The 12,808-nt window shown below is 39.7% G+C and overlaps 1 protein-coding gene across 1 annotated transcript in view; it reads right to left on the reverse strand.

Moving 5' to 3' along the window:
- LOC148818145 (V-set and transmembrane domain-containing protein 2-like protein) overlaps nucleotides 1-12,808 on the reverse strand; it is a 44,647-nt gene that overhangs the window by 5,018 nt on the left and 26,821 nt on the right. Inside the window, exons 2-3 of the mRNA XM_088937576.1 lie at nucleotides 4,174-4,343; nucleotides 2,643-2,687 (exon numbers count right to left, since the gene is read on the reverse strand). Coding sequence (XP_088793702.1) covers nucleotides 2,643-2,687; nucleotides 4,174-4,343 — 215 coding nt within the window. The remainder of the gene's footprint in view (nucleotides 1-2,642; nucleotides 2,688-4,173; nucleotides 4,344-12,808) is intronic.

Raw genomic sequence — 12,808 nt, forward strand, 5'->3', positions numbered from 1 at the left:
GTTATTGTGACTGTTCTGTTAATGCCTTCTTTTCTGGCATCACAGCCGGTTGATACTGAAACGGTGTGCAGCGTGACGTCCACCTCATCGTGAGAGAACAGCGAATAGCGAAGCTGCCGAAGCCAACTTCAAATCCGTTTTATCTACTGTAAAGCATTGAACTACACAGCACAGTAGGGTTTTGCCTTAGGTAGGGCTTAATACCCAATGGGTTAGAACCTTTAAAATAGAGTTGTGATATTTATAATAGTGCATTTCTTATTGGTGACCAGAACAATCACAAAGATGGACAATCAGCATTGCAAAAAGATGGATGAGTGAAAAATATTATACACAGTTGTTCCAAGCTCTAGACATTGAAAATAGTTCTGGAATCTGTTGAACTTCAATATTCCTTCTACTTGTTAATTATAAAAAACAAAAAAGAGCTAATATGGGTTCCCACAGATAGCTCATTTGACTGTGCACTGCAGTAAGGCTGATGTATTGGCTTCTGTCCTAGTTCCCACCCTGCGAACCAAACTCAGCAATGTAGTGAGTCTTCACTCTAGTAGAAATGACTATGGTTGCTGATTTATGTACAATTGTGTATTTTGGATAGGAGGTCCCATTCTCTGGTTACAATCTAAAACTCCTCCCAATACATACGACTCCATTTACAGTACAGAGTAATAAAATCAATAATAAAAGTTAAACAGCCTGAAACTAAAGTTTACTGAGGTATAACAGGGAGCAGAGTGAAGTTTGTCATTGGCAAAAGAGTGGAGATCCAACTGAATGATACAAAATGACAAAAATACACATTATTCTGGTAATGTGTCATTATAGCAAGGCCGACCTTAGTCAAGACCTTGGAAAGGGGCCCCTCATGATCATGATCTTTGAATGGAGTGTCCAGAAAAGCGTTATATAAGTGGAAGCAATTATAAATTATTATTATTTGTGCATTATCAGCTCCCAACACAACCTTATTTTACCTTCGAGAACAATTAAATAAATGAATTATATAACTAGAAAACTTATATATCAGCTTTGAAGAACGCATCATAAAGAAGTTAAAAATAAGAACACAAGGCTCACACTTGACAAAGATAACATTTTAACATTAAAAGTAATAAAAAGAGCATTAATAACAATAAATAATGATAAATAAAAACTTCAAAATGATTACAAATCATAACTTAATAAGGACTACACTGAAACCTTTGTAGAAAGGAATTGTAGAAATAAATGTGAAATTAACTAAATTAAAAAGAACTGCACTCAATAACATGGGAGGTGAGATAAGTAAGGCTGAGGAGATCGGAAAGTTGTATAAAAAAAAGTTCTATAAATCAATTTGCCTTTCTTTCCGACCTCAGGTACGTTTTAATCAACTTGAGTTGTGAATAACTCCTCTCTGCTCCTGCCACTGTCACTGGGAGAGTAACTGCAATCTGAACAGCTACAGGTTGAGTTCGCAATACCACCGTTTAAGGAAATACAGGAGAAACCGCAATAAATCCGCAATACAGGGGAAATCAGTTTAATGTCGATTACGTATAATCGCTGAACACTATTTTGTACTGTTCAATTGCTTTCACGCTTTTGTTTGGCCGGAAAGCACTAATTTTTAACCAAGTAACCCACACGGCATGTGTACAATTACAGGAAATTAGAATCTGTTACCTTCTAGTAAAGACACCTCAAGTAGGCTGCGTGTCTAGCCTGAAAATGTCATGTGTAGCGTTCGCTAGTTGCATTGATCTGTCCAAATGAAATGCAAATTACATTATTATGTATATTACAATGACTTGATTTGGCGTACCTCTGTTTTGTGTTCTTTTCTGCTCTTCAGAAAAATATTATGTACTCGATTATAATTGGTCACTTTTTGACTGAAGGGAATTTTTCACTCACATTTGAACATGCCGATTAAAAATATGTTGTGTTGCACATTCAAGGGAGTCCCTGGCGGTCTTGAGGCCCTAGGCAGTTCCCTAGTTCGCTTACGCCTAGGGCCCTGTATGATAGGAAAGTCTTAAAGTGCTTTAAATTCTTTTCTCAATAAATCAGGATGGAGAGACTGAAAAGGATAAGTACCTGTGTTTTTGTGCTCAGAGAAGAGTAGAAATTTAGGTAACTCTCTGCTGCACTGAAGGAGCTTTGCTGTACTGTGTGTCCATTAGAAAGTCATTGACAAGACAGACTGGGTTCAATGGCCCACCCATATTCTAGTCATTACCACAGCTACACTGTCCCTCTGAGCCATGATCTTCCAAGAGCAGTTCAATGTTCAGGAGAAGGTCGAACCCTAGTCTCACCCTCTTCCGCCTATTTGTATATACTGTAAATATCACACTTCCTGCTGCCTTGCCTGCACCCTGTCTCCTCTCCTTGCAGAAGCTCTCTGGCTCTCTGGATTTGTAATCAAAACGGAGGCTTCTGATAGCCCTGTCCTTACAGATGGAGTCTTGATCTCCTCAGGTAGGTGAGTTACTCCAATAATGCTCATTATTCAAATCACACCTCTTCTCCAACTTAATTAGCATTTGATCAAACTACAATACTGGGCTACAGTCACATGATTATTATTGATTATAAACAACGGAAGGGATCACTTCTTGAGATTTCTTTAGGTTTCAGAAAACAAGCAAACTCACACTTATTTTGGTTGCATCTTTTGATATCTCCTCTTGGGGTGTAACCTGGGTTGAAAGGAAAGAAAAAACAAATCAGCTATTCAAAGTAGAAAATGGGGACAGAGGAAGAATTACATTGCTATTCCTGAGATACTGTGTGTGTATGTTCATTCATGCTTTTTAAAATAGTTACTGTTATTCAGTTTAATTAGCTAAAGATTCCTGGAATTGCCCTTGATGGCTTTTTTAATTTAGCAGTTTTTTTTTATCTTAGCATTACACTACCACAACAGATTGTCACATTGACACAATGTTATACTAAATAAAATACCACAAGACATCTTGTATTACACATTATGATAATATGAAATGTTAATTAGTTGTTTTTCCAGAATTCAGTATGGTATTTCATGAATCCTGGTCTTTGACATTACTTCATTTTGGAATCAACGAAACCAGCTGAGGACAATAAGATATGGAAGTGTAGTTTTGCTCAGGGGAATGAGCAATTATTTTTAATTGCTAATTTTATTAGCCACCTAAAATGGGCTGGTCCTGTAGAGCTCACTGTATCTGTGCTGCTTGTATTCAGGAATACTTTAAAAGGAGCAATACAATACAGACCTTGATGGGAAACAATACTTTTGGAATCAAATGGGAAAAGAGATAATTTATGTAGAAATGGAAACAAACAGCGGAAGTTTCTTTAATCTTCTTTTTCATCAAGTTAGAGATTCTGAAGGCACAGTGGGGAGCCAGGATACTTTCCATCTTCTAAAACTCTGCCCTGCTTTTCCATGTTGAAATTTTTATACCCTCTGTTCCAGGGGACTGGTTCTACTTTTAGAGATACAAGGAGAATTTGGAGAAAGATCCCCACTAAACGTCTCTTATATGTACAGTAGGTGAATGCGGTAAAACTGATTTTCCACGCTTTAAAAAATCGTACGGGATTTTGTTTTTCCTTTTGAAAAGAGGGGTTTGTGCAACATTTCCAACATAATCTATAAAAAGTACAACATGTCTAGAGAGCATATTGGTTTCTATTGGCTAAATATGCATCAGACAGAGTTTTGGAATACAGCTCTATGGATTTCTCTAGTGCTGTCTGGATTTCTAGACTTTTGGCCCTGTCACTTTGCAGCTGAAGTTCGAAACAGAGAGATGACCCTTGCTAAAACACAGTAGTTAATTAAGAAAGCACCTGACGAAAAACTAGGCAGTTAATATTTGGGAAAGTGAATTTCATTTAAAAACCTTTAGATAGTCTGTGAATTAGGCAGTAAAGACATAATGTATGTATATGCAAATAAATACACATAACCTGCTATTATGTTAGGGGCTCTATTTTATATTGAAATACTTCATCCTCCATGCTTCCTCAAGAAAAAAAATAGCAATAGCACAATATTTGCTCTGCAATGGGCATATCAAAAGCAATGCGTCAGTGCTTTCCTCTGCCCAAGAATGTGGGTCATGCAAGCCTCTCTCTTTCTGGAAACCAGCTTCCCTGAGCACAGCTGGTTTCCCGTCTTCTCCTCGCTGCTCTCACCTGATTGGTGGTCCAGGCCTGTTTGTCTGTCCAGTCCTTGTGGTTCCTGATGTACCACCACTGGATCTCCAGGGAGTAGGAGGGCGACCCCGCCCCACGGAAAGAGCACGCCATCTCCACATCCTGCCCGCTGCGCGCCGTGATGTCGTGGGGCACCTCGGTGAAGAGCGCTGCAGACGATTTCCATGAAAATTAAAATGGAGAGGAACACCATTTTTATTTCGTGCTTTAGGCTTTCACACAAAACACAGTCATTTCCATGAAGTGGCTTCTGTCATGCTATGCTTATGGAAGTGTTTTTGGCTGAGAAAGCAAACCAGCCCCTTACAAAACCAAACTGAAATGTCGGCAAGGATGCTTCGATTAGCATTCTGAATGATTTTTTGAAATAATTATCAATCATTTAGCAGGCACCATCTAATGGGACTTTAAAATGGGGAGTGAATGAATCCTCTGAACAAGTTCAAAAGCTACTGCAGAAGCTACAGACAGAAAGACCGCACAGTTTACACTTCAATCCAAAGGACAGACCAGAAAACATCCAGGCAAAAAGCTCTTCTTCTGTTAGGTAATACAGCTTTAATATTCTGTTGTTTTCCTCACTTGTACATATTTTATACTTTCTCAAAAATGTAACCATAAAGACCCAACACTCTGGCACAAGGCAAGACTGGCCTTGTACACTGACTCTATACTACCCAAAGGAAAGAGACAGAACTGTTGTTTTACATTCCTACAGTAGCTGTAGCAAGGTGCTAGTCTTCTGTCTGGTTGGTAACACGACATCTTTGGGCATGTAAATACACACTTGGCATTCAGAATGCCAAAAACAGGCTACATTCTCTCATTCTTGTACAGAATGAGAATTAGGAATTTGTTTTTCTCTTTATGCTCCGTAAAACAAGCGGTAGAGACACAGGAACATGCAGCACAAATCGCAGGGAAATGGAGGATTTGGAGACATGTTTTAAACTCCAGCAGTTTGAAATGGTACTGCTGAAGCAAGCCATCCTCCTGCTGCTCTTACAGTGAAAGTCTTCCAGGCCCAGAGAAAAAAGTCCCCAGATGAATAAAAACAATTTTCAGTCTTATCAAAGTAGCAGGGGATAGTAAATGCGTGGGAGGAACATACTTAATGCTGTTGTCTAACCTTTATACTAGATTTTAAAATGATTTACACTCTGACATCCTTAACATTCAAAATAGCATTCTTAATCTATTTTAAAGCATATTTTAAATGTCATCTCATTAATGTAACTTAACTTAAAATGAAACTCTCAGACATTTTGACGTCATTGTTGAACTTTGGACAAAATCTCAGCTTCAACTAGTAAGAGACATACTGTAAGACACATGCAATTGTTTTATGAGGAAAGCCTACAGTTCCCTCTGCTGAAAAAACATCTGCACCTCGGCAAATTTGTCTTTTAAAAGGCTTGGAAATTGTCCCCCAGTGCTAAAAAATGTCATGATGAATGGCTTTTTTAGCTATGCAAAAACACTTCTTAATCAACAAATCTTGAGTAAGACCTGCGTTGCATTTAAACAAGCAGCAGCTCAAGCTGTGCACCTGCGTTGAGAGGTACAGTTATTGGCTCTGCTCAGCGAAGAATATGGTCTTTAATCCTACACTGTAGAAACTAGCCTTTGCAAATGAAGACATCAGTTCAGCTGATCCCAGCACATCCACCTATTAACCACTGAACAGACAGTGCCAAAATCCTCTTAACTGCTCCCTTAAACAGATTTTTAATTTGCAGCTAATCCCCTTTTTGAAGATACAGCCAGAGAGGGAGCTACTGCATCTCGTGACCTCTCTCTCAGGATCACTGCAAAGCACCCTGGGAAATCCTCACAGCTCTAACACTGAGTTGGGACACGAAGAGCTGAGTATCTTAGCTCTGTTGCGAGTTTCTCACAGACAAGTGCTGTTTTAAATATACAACTCTTGTTTTTTTTTCCTTTTCAGGCTGCTAAGTATACAATATATCACAGCTTCACTGTTCCCAAAAATGTTATTTCCCTTGAGATTTAATCTTACTTTATTGAATTATTCTCTAATGGAAGCAGCTACTGTATGAAAACACTAAAACTGGGTAGCACATGTCATTTAAACACAGATTAAACAAGTAAATGAGATGTTTAAAGACAGTGTATTCTATATTGAAATTCAAATATACTGTATCTGCAGCCTCTATATTAAAAAAAAAAGTTTAATCCCTAGAGCAGGAATGGCCAGCTCCAACTGTGGAAAGCAGACGTCCAACAGAAAACCATCAATTTGTATAGACTTGGAACACATGTGACTTGTGATTAGTTTAGGAAAATGTCAAGAATGACCAAGAGTGGTGCTTGTGAACAGGCATTGGAATTTGCATTTCATAATGATCTCTACATTACTTAATTGAATCTCACCTGCGCTAGCAGTCAAAATAAAAATCCTCCAGGTGTTTTGAAATCAGTGGTTTCAGAGTGACCTACAAAACCTGCTGCACTGTGGCTCTCCAGGCTCAGAGCTGACCACTCTCGTATTAACATCTTATCTAAGACTGGTCTGGATGAATTAAGCTTCACCTTGGCACCTAGACACGACTATTGACAGATAACTACAGTTAAAAGTTAAAAGTATTTATTACTCTTAATAAATTAGAAAATTGTGGTCAAGATACAGGGAGAAAATACTGCAATTAAATTGGACCGTTTCCCAAAAAGAGTAGAGGTGTTACCCCGGCATCCAGGCCAGTTTCCCATTGGCCCTTACTAATCATTGCCTGCTAATAATCTTCATCTCTGAACTGGCTTCATCACTCTGTTCTCCCCACTAATAGGTGATGTGTGATGAGCATCCTGGAGCACTATGTCTGCTGTCACATCATCCAGGTAGGGCTGCACATTGGTGTTGGTGGAGGGGAGTCCCCATTACCTGTAAAGCACTTTTAGTGGAGTGTCCAGAAAAGCACTACATCGTAATGAATTCTTCTTATTATTATTAATAGTAATGTGCTTGCACCTTTGGTCAAATACTCCCTCCAGTTTTCTTTTACAACCGCCTTTGTATTAATAGTCAAGGGTGTCACACTAGATTGAAAATGCACTGAACTGTACTGGGATTTGCCCTGGTATGAGTGTGTGCGTCTGCGTCTCTCTGCCCTGTGACGAACTGGCTTCCCTTCCAGGGAGTATCCTGCCTTGTACTCATTGCTTGCTGGGATAGGATCTGGCTCCCCCACGACACTGAATTGGATGAAGCAGTTAGAAAATGAGCGGATGGTGGGAGGGGAAAAGTGTTAAATGGTTTCTGTCCTACTTGTACTAGGGTGAACCCATCACCTGGCTTGTTAAAACTGATCAGTTGTTCAAGACCCACACCAGAATCTTCAGTTAAACATCAGCTCTGCACACTGGAGTAGAAAGCTCATATTTCTCACTTCTCCAGTGTAATTTCAGACTGTCATACACAGGTTCAAAACATATCAACACTAGGACATTTCATCACAAGAAAAAGAACAAATGAAATAAGGACTGGTATCTCTTATACTGCAATGAATATTATCAAATATTCATCATTCTTCTAACTCACAGATCTGACCGCAGAAGCGACAAAACCATCTTTCAGCTCATGGAGGCAAATAAGTTCGTGGATTTCTTCAGTAATCAGTGTAATTAAAATAAATTGAGTGAAATTTAAAAAAAACATAAAAAACTCACACTGGGCCTGTGTGAGCACTGAGTGTGTGGATTTTTATCATTAATCTTTTGCCAGAAAGCTGCTTGTTTCTGGCAAGGGACACAGAACACAAAGCCTATCATGGAAGCACAGGGTGTAAGCAAACTCCACCGAGAAAGTGCCCTAATCTAGAATTGTACCCAGCAGGCCAGAGATGCGAGGCAGCAGCCCCTACCACCACTCTGACACCAGTATTTTTACTAACTGTCTAATTATGTTAATAAAAACATTGGAGACCACATGAAAAAAGGGATGCTGCTTTGCGAGTTGGTGTTATTCACCTAGTTGTTGCTCCTGTGGTAGACTCTTCTCAATGTGGAGGAAAGCAGTTTTAAACAGGAGAATACAAATGAATAAAGCCTTGTGCTAATATCTTCATTTTTAGTCTTTTCCTGGACGTGGCACATTACCGTCCAAAATAATGGTTTAATATGATAGTCTGGATGGGTGGCACAGTGGCACAGTAGCTGGCATTGCTGCCTCCCAGCACTGGAGCCCTGGGTTAATTCAGACCTGAGATGCTCTCTGCATGGAGTTTGTATGTTCTCCTTGTGTTCCAGAGTTTCCTTTGAGTGTTCTGGTTTCTTCCCAGAGGCCAAAGACATACTGGTATGTTTATTAACTTCTGTGAAAAATGGCCCTGTTGTGAGTGTGTGCATGTTTGTCTGTGTGTGCCCAGCAACTAACTGGCGTCCCATCCAGGGTGTATCCTGCCTTGTTCCCATTTCTTCCTAGGATAGACTCCTAGGTAGACTCCTAGGTGTGGCTCCCCCACAACTCTATATTGCAAAAAGTGGAAAGAAATTGGATGGATGATAGTTTGAGGAATTTTCTTTCTGAAAATAACTAAATTAGGAAGAGATGCATTAAACAGAAATAATGAGGTGTCTGTCAAATAACTGGATGCCTGTGAATTTTGTGCAGCTAGAAATGGAAAAACATTAAGCAATGCAAAAAGCACAGACTGTATATGACATTTAGGAGACCAAGCAACACTTGGTGAAGTCTGTCATGTCATGAGAAAATGCCGCCTGTTCACTTAGCAAAAAGAATGCAAATTTAACACAAAATAAAGGGACCAACAGCTGACGTTTCAGTAATGATAAGCACAGTGAACTGAAATGCATTAGAAGAAGTAATTATTGAATTCTTTTCATTCCAAATAAGAACAGTCATCAGTATACAGTGCCTTACATTCTTTCTTCTTCTAAAATTTCTAAATACAGTGGTCATCTTTGATTGAGCTGGAGTGTATTCAGTTTTTACACAATGGAAAACCTTCTTTTGTGCTCTAACAAGTGACTTCTCTCTCTGCTTCAATGAGGGGAAAATTAACTGCTGGATGAATTGAATCCAGTTTTCTATTCCTTTTTATAAAAGAGCTTTCCTGCTGCTCAGCGCATGAATATCATACCTCTGTAATAAGTGAGGCACTTTAAATATTAATTATTTCAACTGACAGAGATGCTTAAACAACTATTTTGTCCACCCGGAATGCAAAAGTTTTATTTTTCTTTTCATGTTTTTTTTTGTCCCTGGCTTTAATTGGAAAATGTCTTCTAATGGAAGAGCAGCTCCCAGAGTAAACACACGGTCTTAATACAAAGTTACACTTGCAGAATTGAAAACAAACAGGGCACACTCATTGTAATCCTCCTGTTTGTGAGGAAGACATGCAGTGCAAATTCACATTCCCTGGGGTGGAAGAGGCTGAGATGTACTTCTTGCTCACAATATAATGCTTCTACTTCACATTTCACCTCAGGTTTTGAGAGAACAAAGGCCACCTAAGCAATTTCTATTTTGGTAGATGTAAGACCTGCGTCCAGTCACCAGCTAGTTGAACTGGTGTCTGTAAAATTTTCCCTGTGGTCTTGTGCAAGCATGCACTTTTTTGATGGACTGTCATCCTATCTAGGGTGTAGTCTTGTCTTGTGCTTACACTTTCTGGATAGGCTCCTTGGATAGGTTAGGCTACCTTGGTCCTTACCAGGAATAAACAAAAGCAGGGAGCTGTGTCAGCATGTGTAGGCTACAAAGGAACAGGTAAAGGTTTATTCCATGCTGAAAGGAAAACAAAAGAGACACCTGGAGCCTCTTCAGGTGTGTCTTTTTTCTTTTCCTTTTAGCATGGAATACACCTTTACCTGTTCCTTTGATAGAAATGGCAGCACAGTAGCATGGAAAGTGAGACCTGTTTCACCTTCCAGATGGTGTAGCTGCTTTAGACGGCCAAGAATGTGCCGTTTCCAGTTCCCTCACCTTGTGTGGTCATGTCGTTCATCAATGGGAACATTCCACACTGCTCTGAGGTCGATGGTGAATAATAAAATCCAGAGGAGGACAATGCTTGCTGTATCATAGTTTCTGTATATTTCACTATAACGTCACTTGTTATCAGGCCCCTGTGGTTTACATATACCACAGGCGATTAATTAATCATTCATTGCCAAAGAGAAATCAAAGTCAATCCAACAGTCCCAACAGTTAATTAGCTTATTATAAAAATTTGTAGCAGCAGAAGTTAATAACAATTATAATAATAACAGCTACAATAATAATAATTGACTAGGAAACTGACAGTATCATATCTTCTTAATTCAAAGTCTCTGGGGGATTTTACTGATGGATTATAAAAAAAGCCTTAAAGTCATCATCCTTCTGCCAATTAAAAACCTATGAGCCTTGCCACAGTGTTAAACAAATAGGATTTATAGCAACACACTGGCAGAAAGCTTGAAAAGTGACAATACACAGGTGACACTTGACCTTCGACCTGCAGATCTACAGTCTTTCAAGTTTCACATCAACATGAATCAATCATTGACTTAATTCTTTCCCTCTGCTATCTGTATCCAGGTGTGGCATAATGAATGATATTAAATGACTAGGAGAGAGGAAAGCTGGTCTACATAATAAGAAAATGTCCCCTCTGTATGTGTTTTTACAGGTTATTTAATTTCTTCTTGAAATGAGCAGTTCAATTAAATAATTAAGATCAATGCTTTGTAACAAGAGGCATATGATCAGAAATCCAGGGTAGGCTCTAACCATGTTTTCTTCTTAATTTTAATAGCTGCTTTCTAAGTGAATGTTGGCACATGGCACCGATTTTTGGGAAAAACCATTACTGATATTGTATCTCCACACAGAATCTGTGACATTTTAAGCATGGAGTGCTTCCAGCCCCCAGAGCCCTGCTGTACTCAGACATTCGGAGAGGGGTGGTGGGGAGACAGGCTGCTACATAAGCAGGCTGCTGCTGTAAAACAGAATTAGTGCTTGGCAGTCCTGTTTTCAGCCATAGCCAGCATCTGGGATGCTTTTTACCCATATGAGCACCTCTATGATCACAGGCCCGCAATTCAGAACGTTCTCAAATCAACCAGGAAAAAAAAAGGTCTCAATTGCTCATTCAACAGATAAGAATAATGTTCACAGAGGAGAAAAAAAAAACATGATACTGAAGTAATCGGATATGAAATGACACTGTGCTTGTGCCGTTTTAGGAACGGGATTGTTGAGTGTGTTTTCACTGCATTTAAAAAATCCTAAACGGACACATACTGTAAGGGTTTTTCAGATTGTCCATAGTCTTTTCTGTTTGTTATTGTTTCTCCGACTTTCATTATCCTTCTATTATTTTTATCACTGTTGACAACAGAACAATTTTTGAGACCAATGAGAAGCAGCAGCTCTGCCTCAGAGGCGCTGAGGTACTGCAGTACAGCTCTCACAGCCCTGCCAGGTGCTTTGTTCATTAGCGCTGTCAAGACAATGGGCTTTGCTGCCGTTATTGTTCACCTCTTCAGCTGCAGCTGCAGGACCATTCTGCCCTGTGCCAGGTACAAGTCCTGCCAGTGAAAATGAGTGGCAAGCCTCCTGCTTCAAAAAGAGCACAGCACTCCAGCAGAGAGAACACAGTGCACACCCCATCACAACACACAATTAGTGGCAAGACAAGAGCAGAGCACAATTAAACTCAGCTGCCTAAAGATGAATGGGCCGACTGATGAGACTTCAGTGCGGTTCTCTCATCTTCTAGAGCACGGCAAGTGATTAAAATGACTGCTCAGTGGATTCTAAATGGATCTCTGACATGCATGGCTGAAATACCCATCTCTTGTTCAGGTAGCGTAGACAGTATTAGCAAAATGCTTCAGTGCATTAGCTGGAGCAGTTAGCTGTCTGGTTCAGAACTGGGCCTGCTGTTCTCCCTGAATAGACTAGCTGCAGCCTGCATGCAGCTTGAGAATCATTCCAATGAAAACAGAATCAGCTCCATTTCCAATTGGCAGGCTCACTTTGTGAAGACCCTCAACATCCACCCCAGGGCTCAACAGTGTTAAATAAATTCTCTCAAGAATTTGCCCACGTTACTCGTATAATGAAATACGAAACTACTTGCCCACGTTATTAGTATATAAATATAACACAATACTAAAGTGCCCCTTTGTAGTACTGAGAATAGCACCCAGTGTGATGGTTTGCATATTGTTAGACAGCCGTTGCACTGTCTCACAGCTGACAGGGCGGTGTAAGACAGTGGAGAGCAGAGACTCCTCTCTGGGGCAGTACTGGACATCTCAAGGGAAAATACACTCAGTAACAGACCAACAAACAGTTTTGTACTAGTTTGTACAAACTGGTGGTTTGTTTGTGATGGTTCATTTCTATAAGTAAACAAAGAATTGCAGGGCTCCTGATCTTGGAGCCTATGGATGCCACATCATAATCAATATGAAGGCATTGTTTGTGCTTTAGTGTAGTGCTAACTTATAAGCATTTGAGTTCTTTTGTAATGCCCTTGACTCGGTGAAGGTGATACTTCTTCCCATTATCAGATTGTGAGAAATAAATGAGAGATTGCATCAACACCATCCAACAGGCACTGTAGAGCCAATTCTT

This window comes from Atractosteus spatula, chromosome 19 (genome assembly GCF_055471065.1).
Source record: "Atractosteus spatula isolate fAtrSpa1 chromosome 19, fAtrSpa1.hap1, whole genome shotgun sequence".
NCBI lineage: Eukaryota > Metazoa > Chordata > Actinopteri > Semionotiformes > Lepisosteidae > Atractosteus > Atractosteus spatula.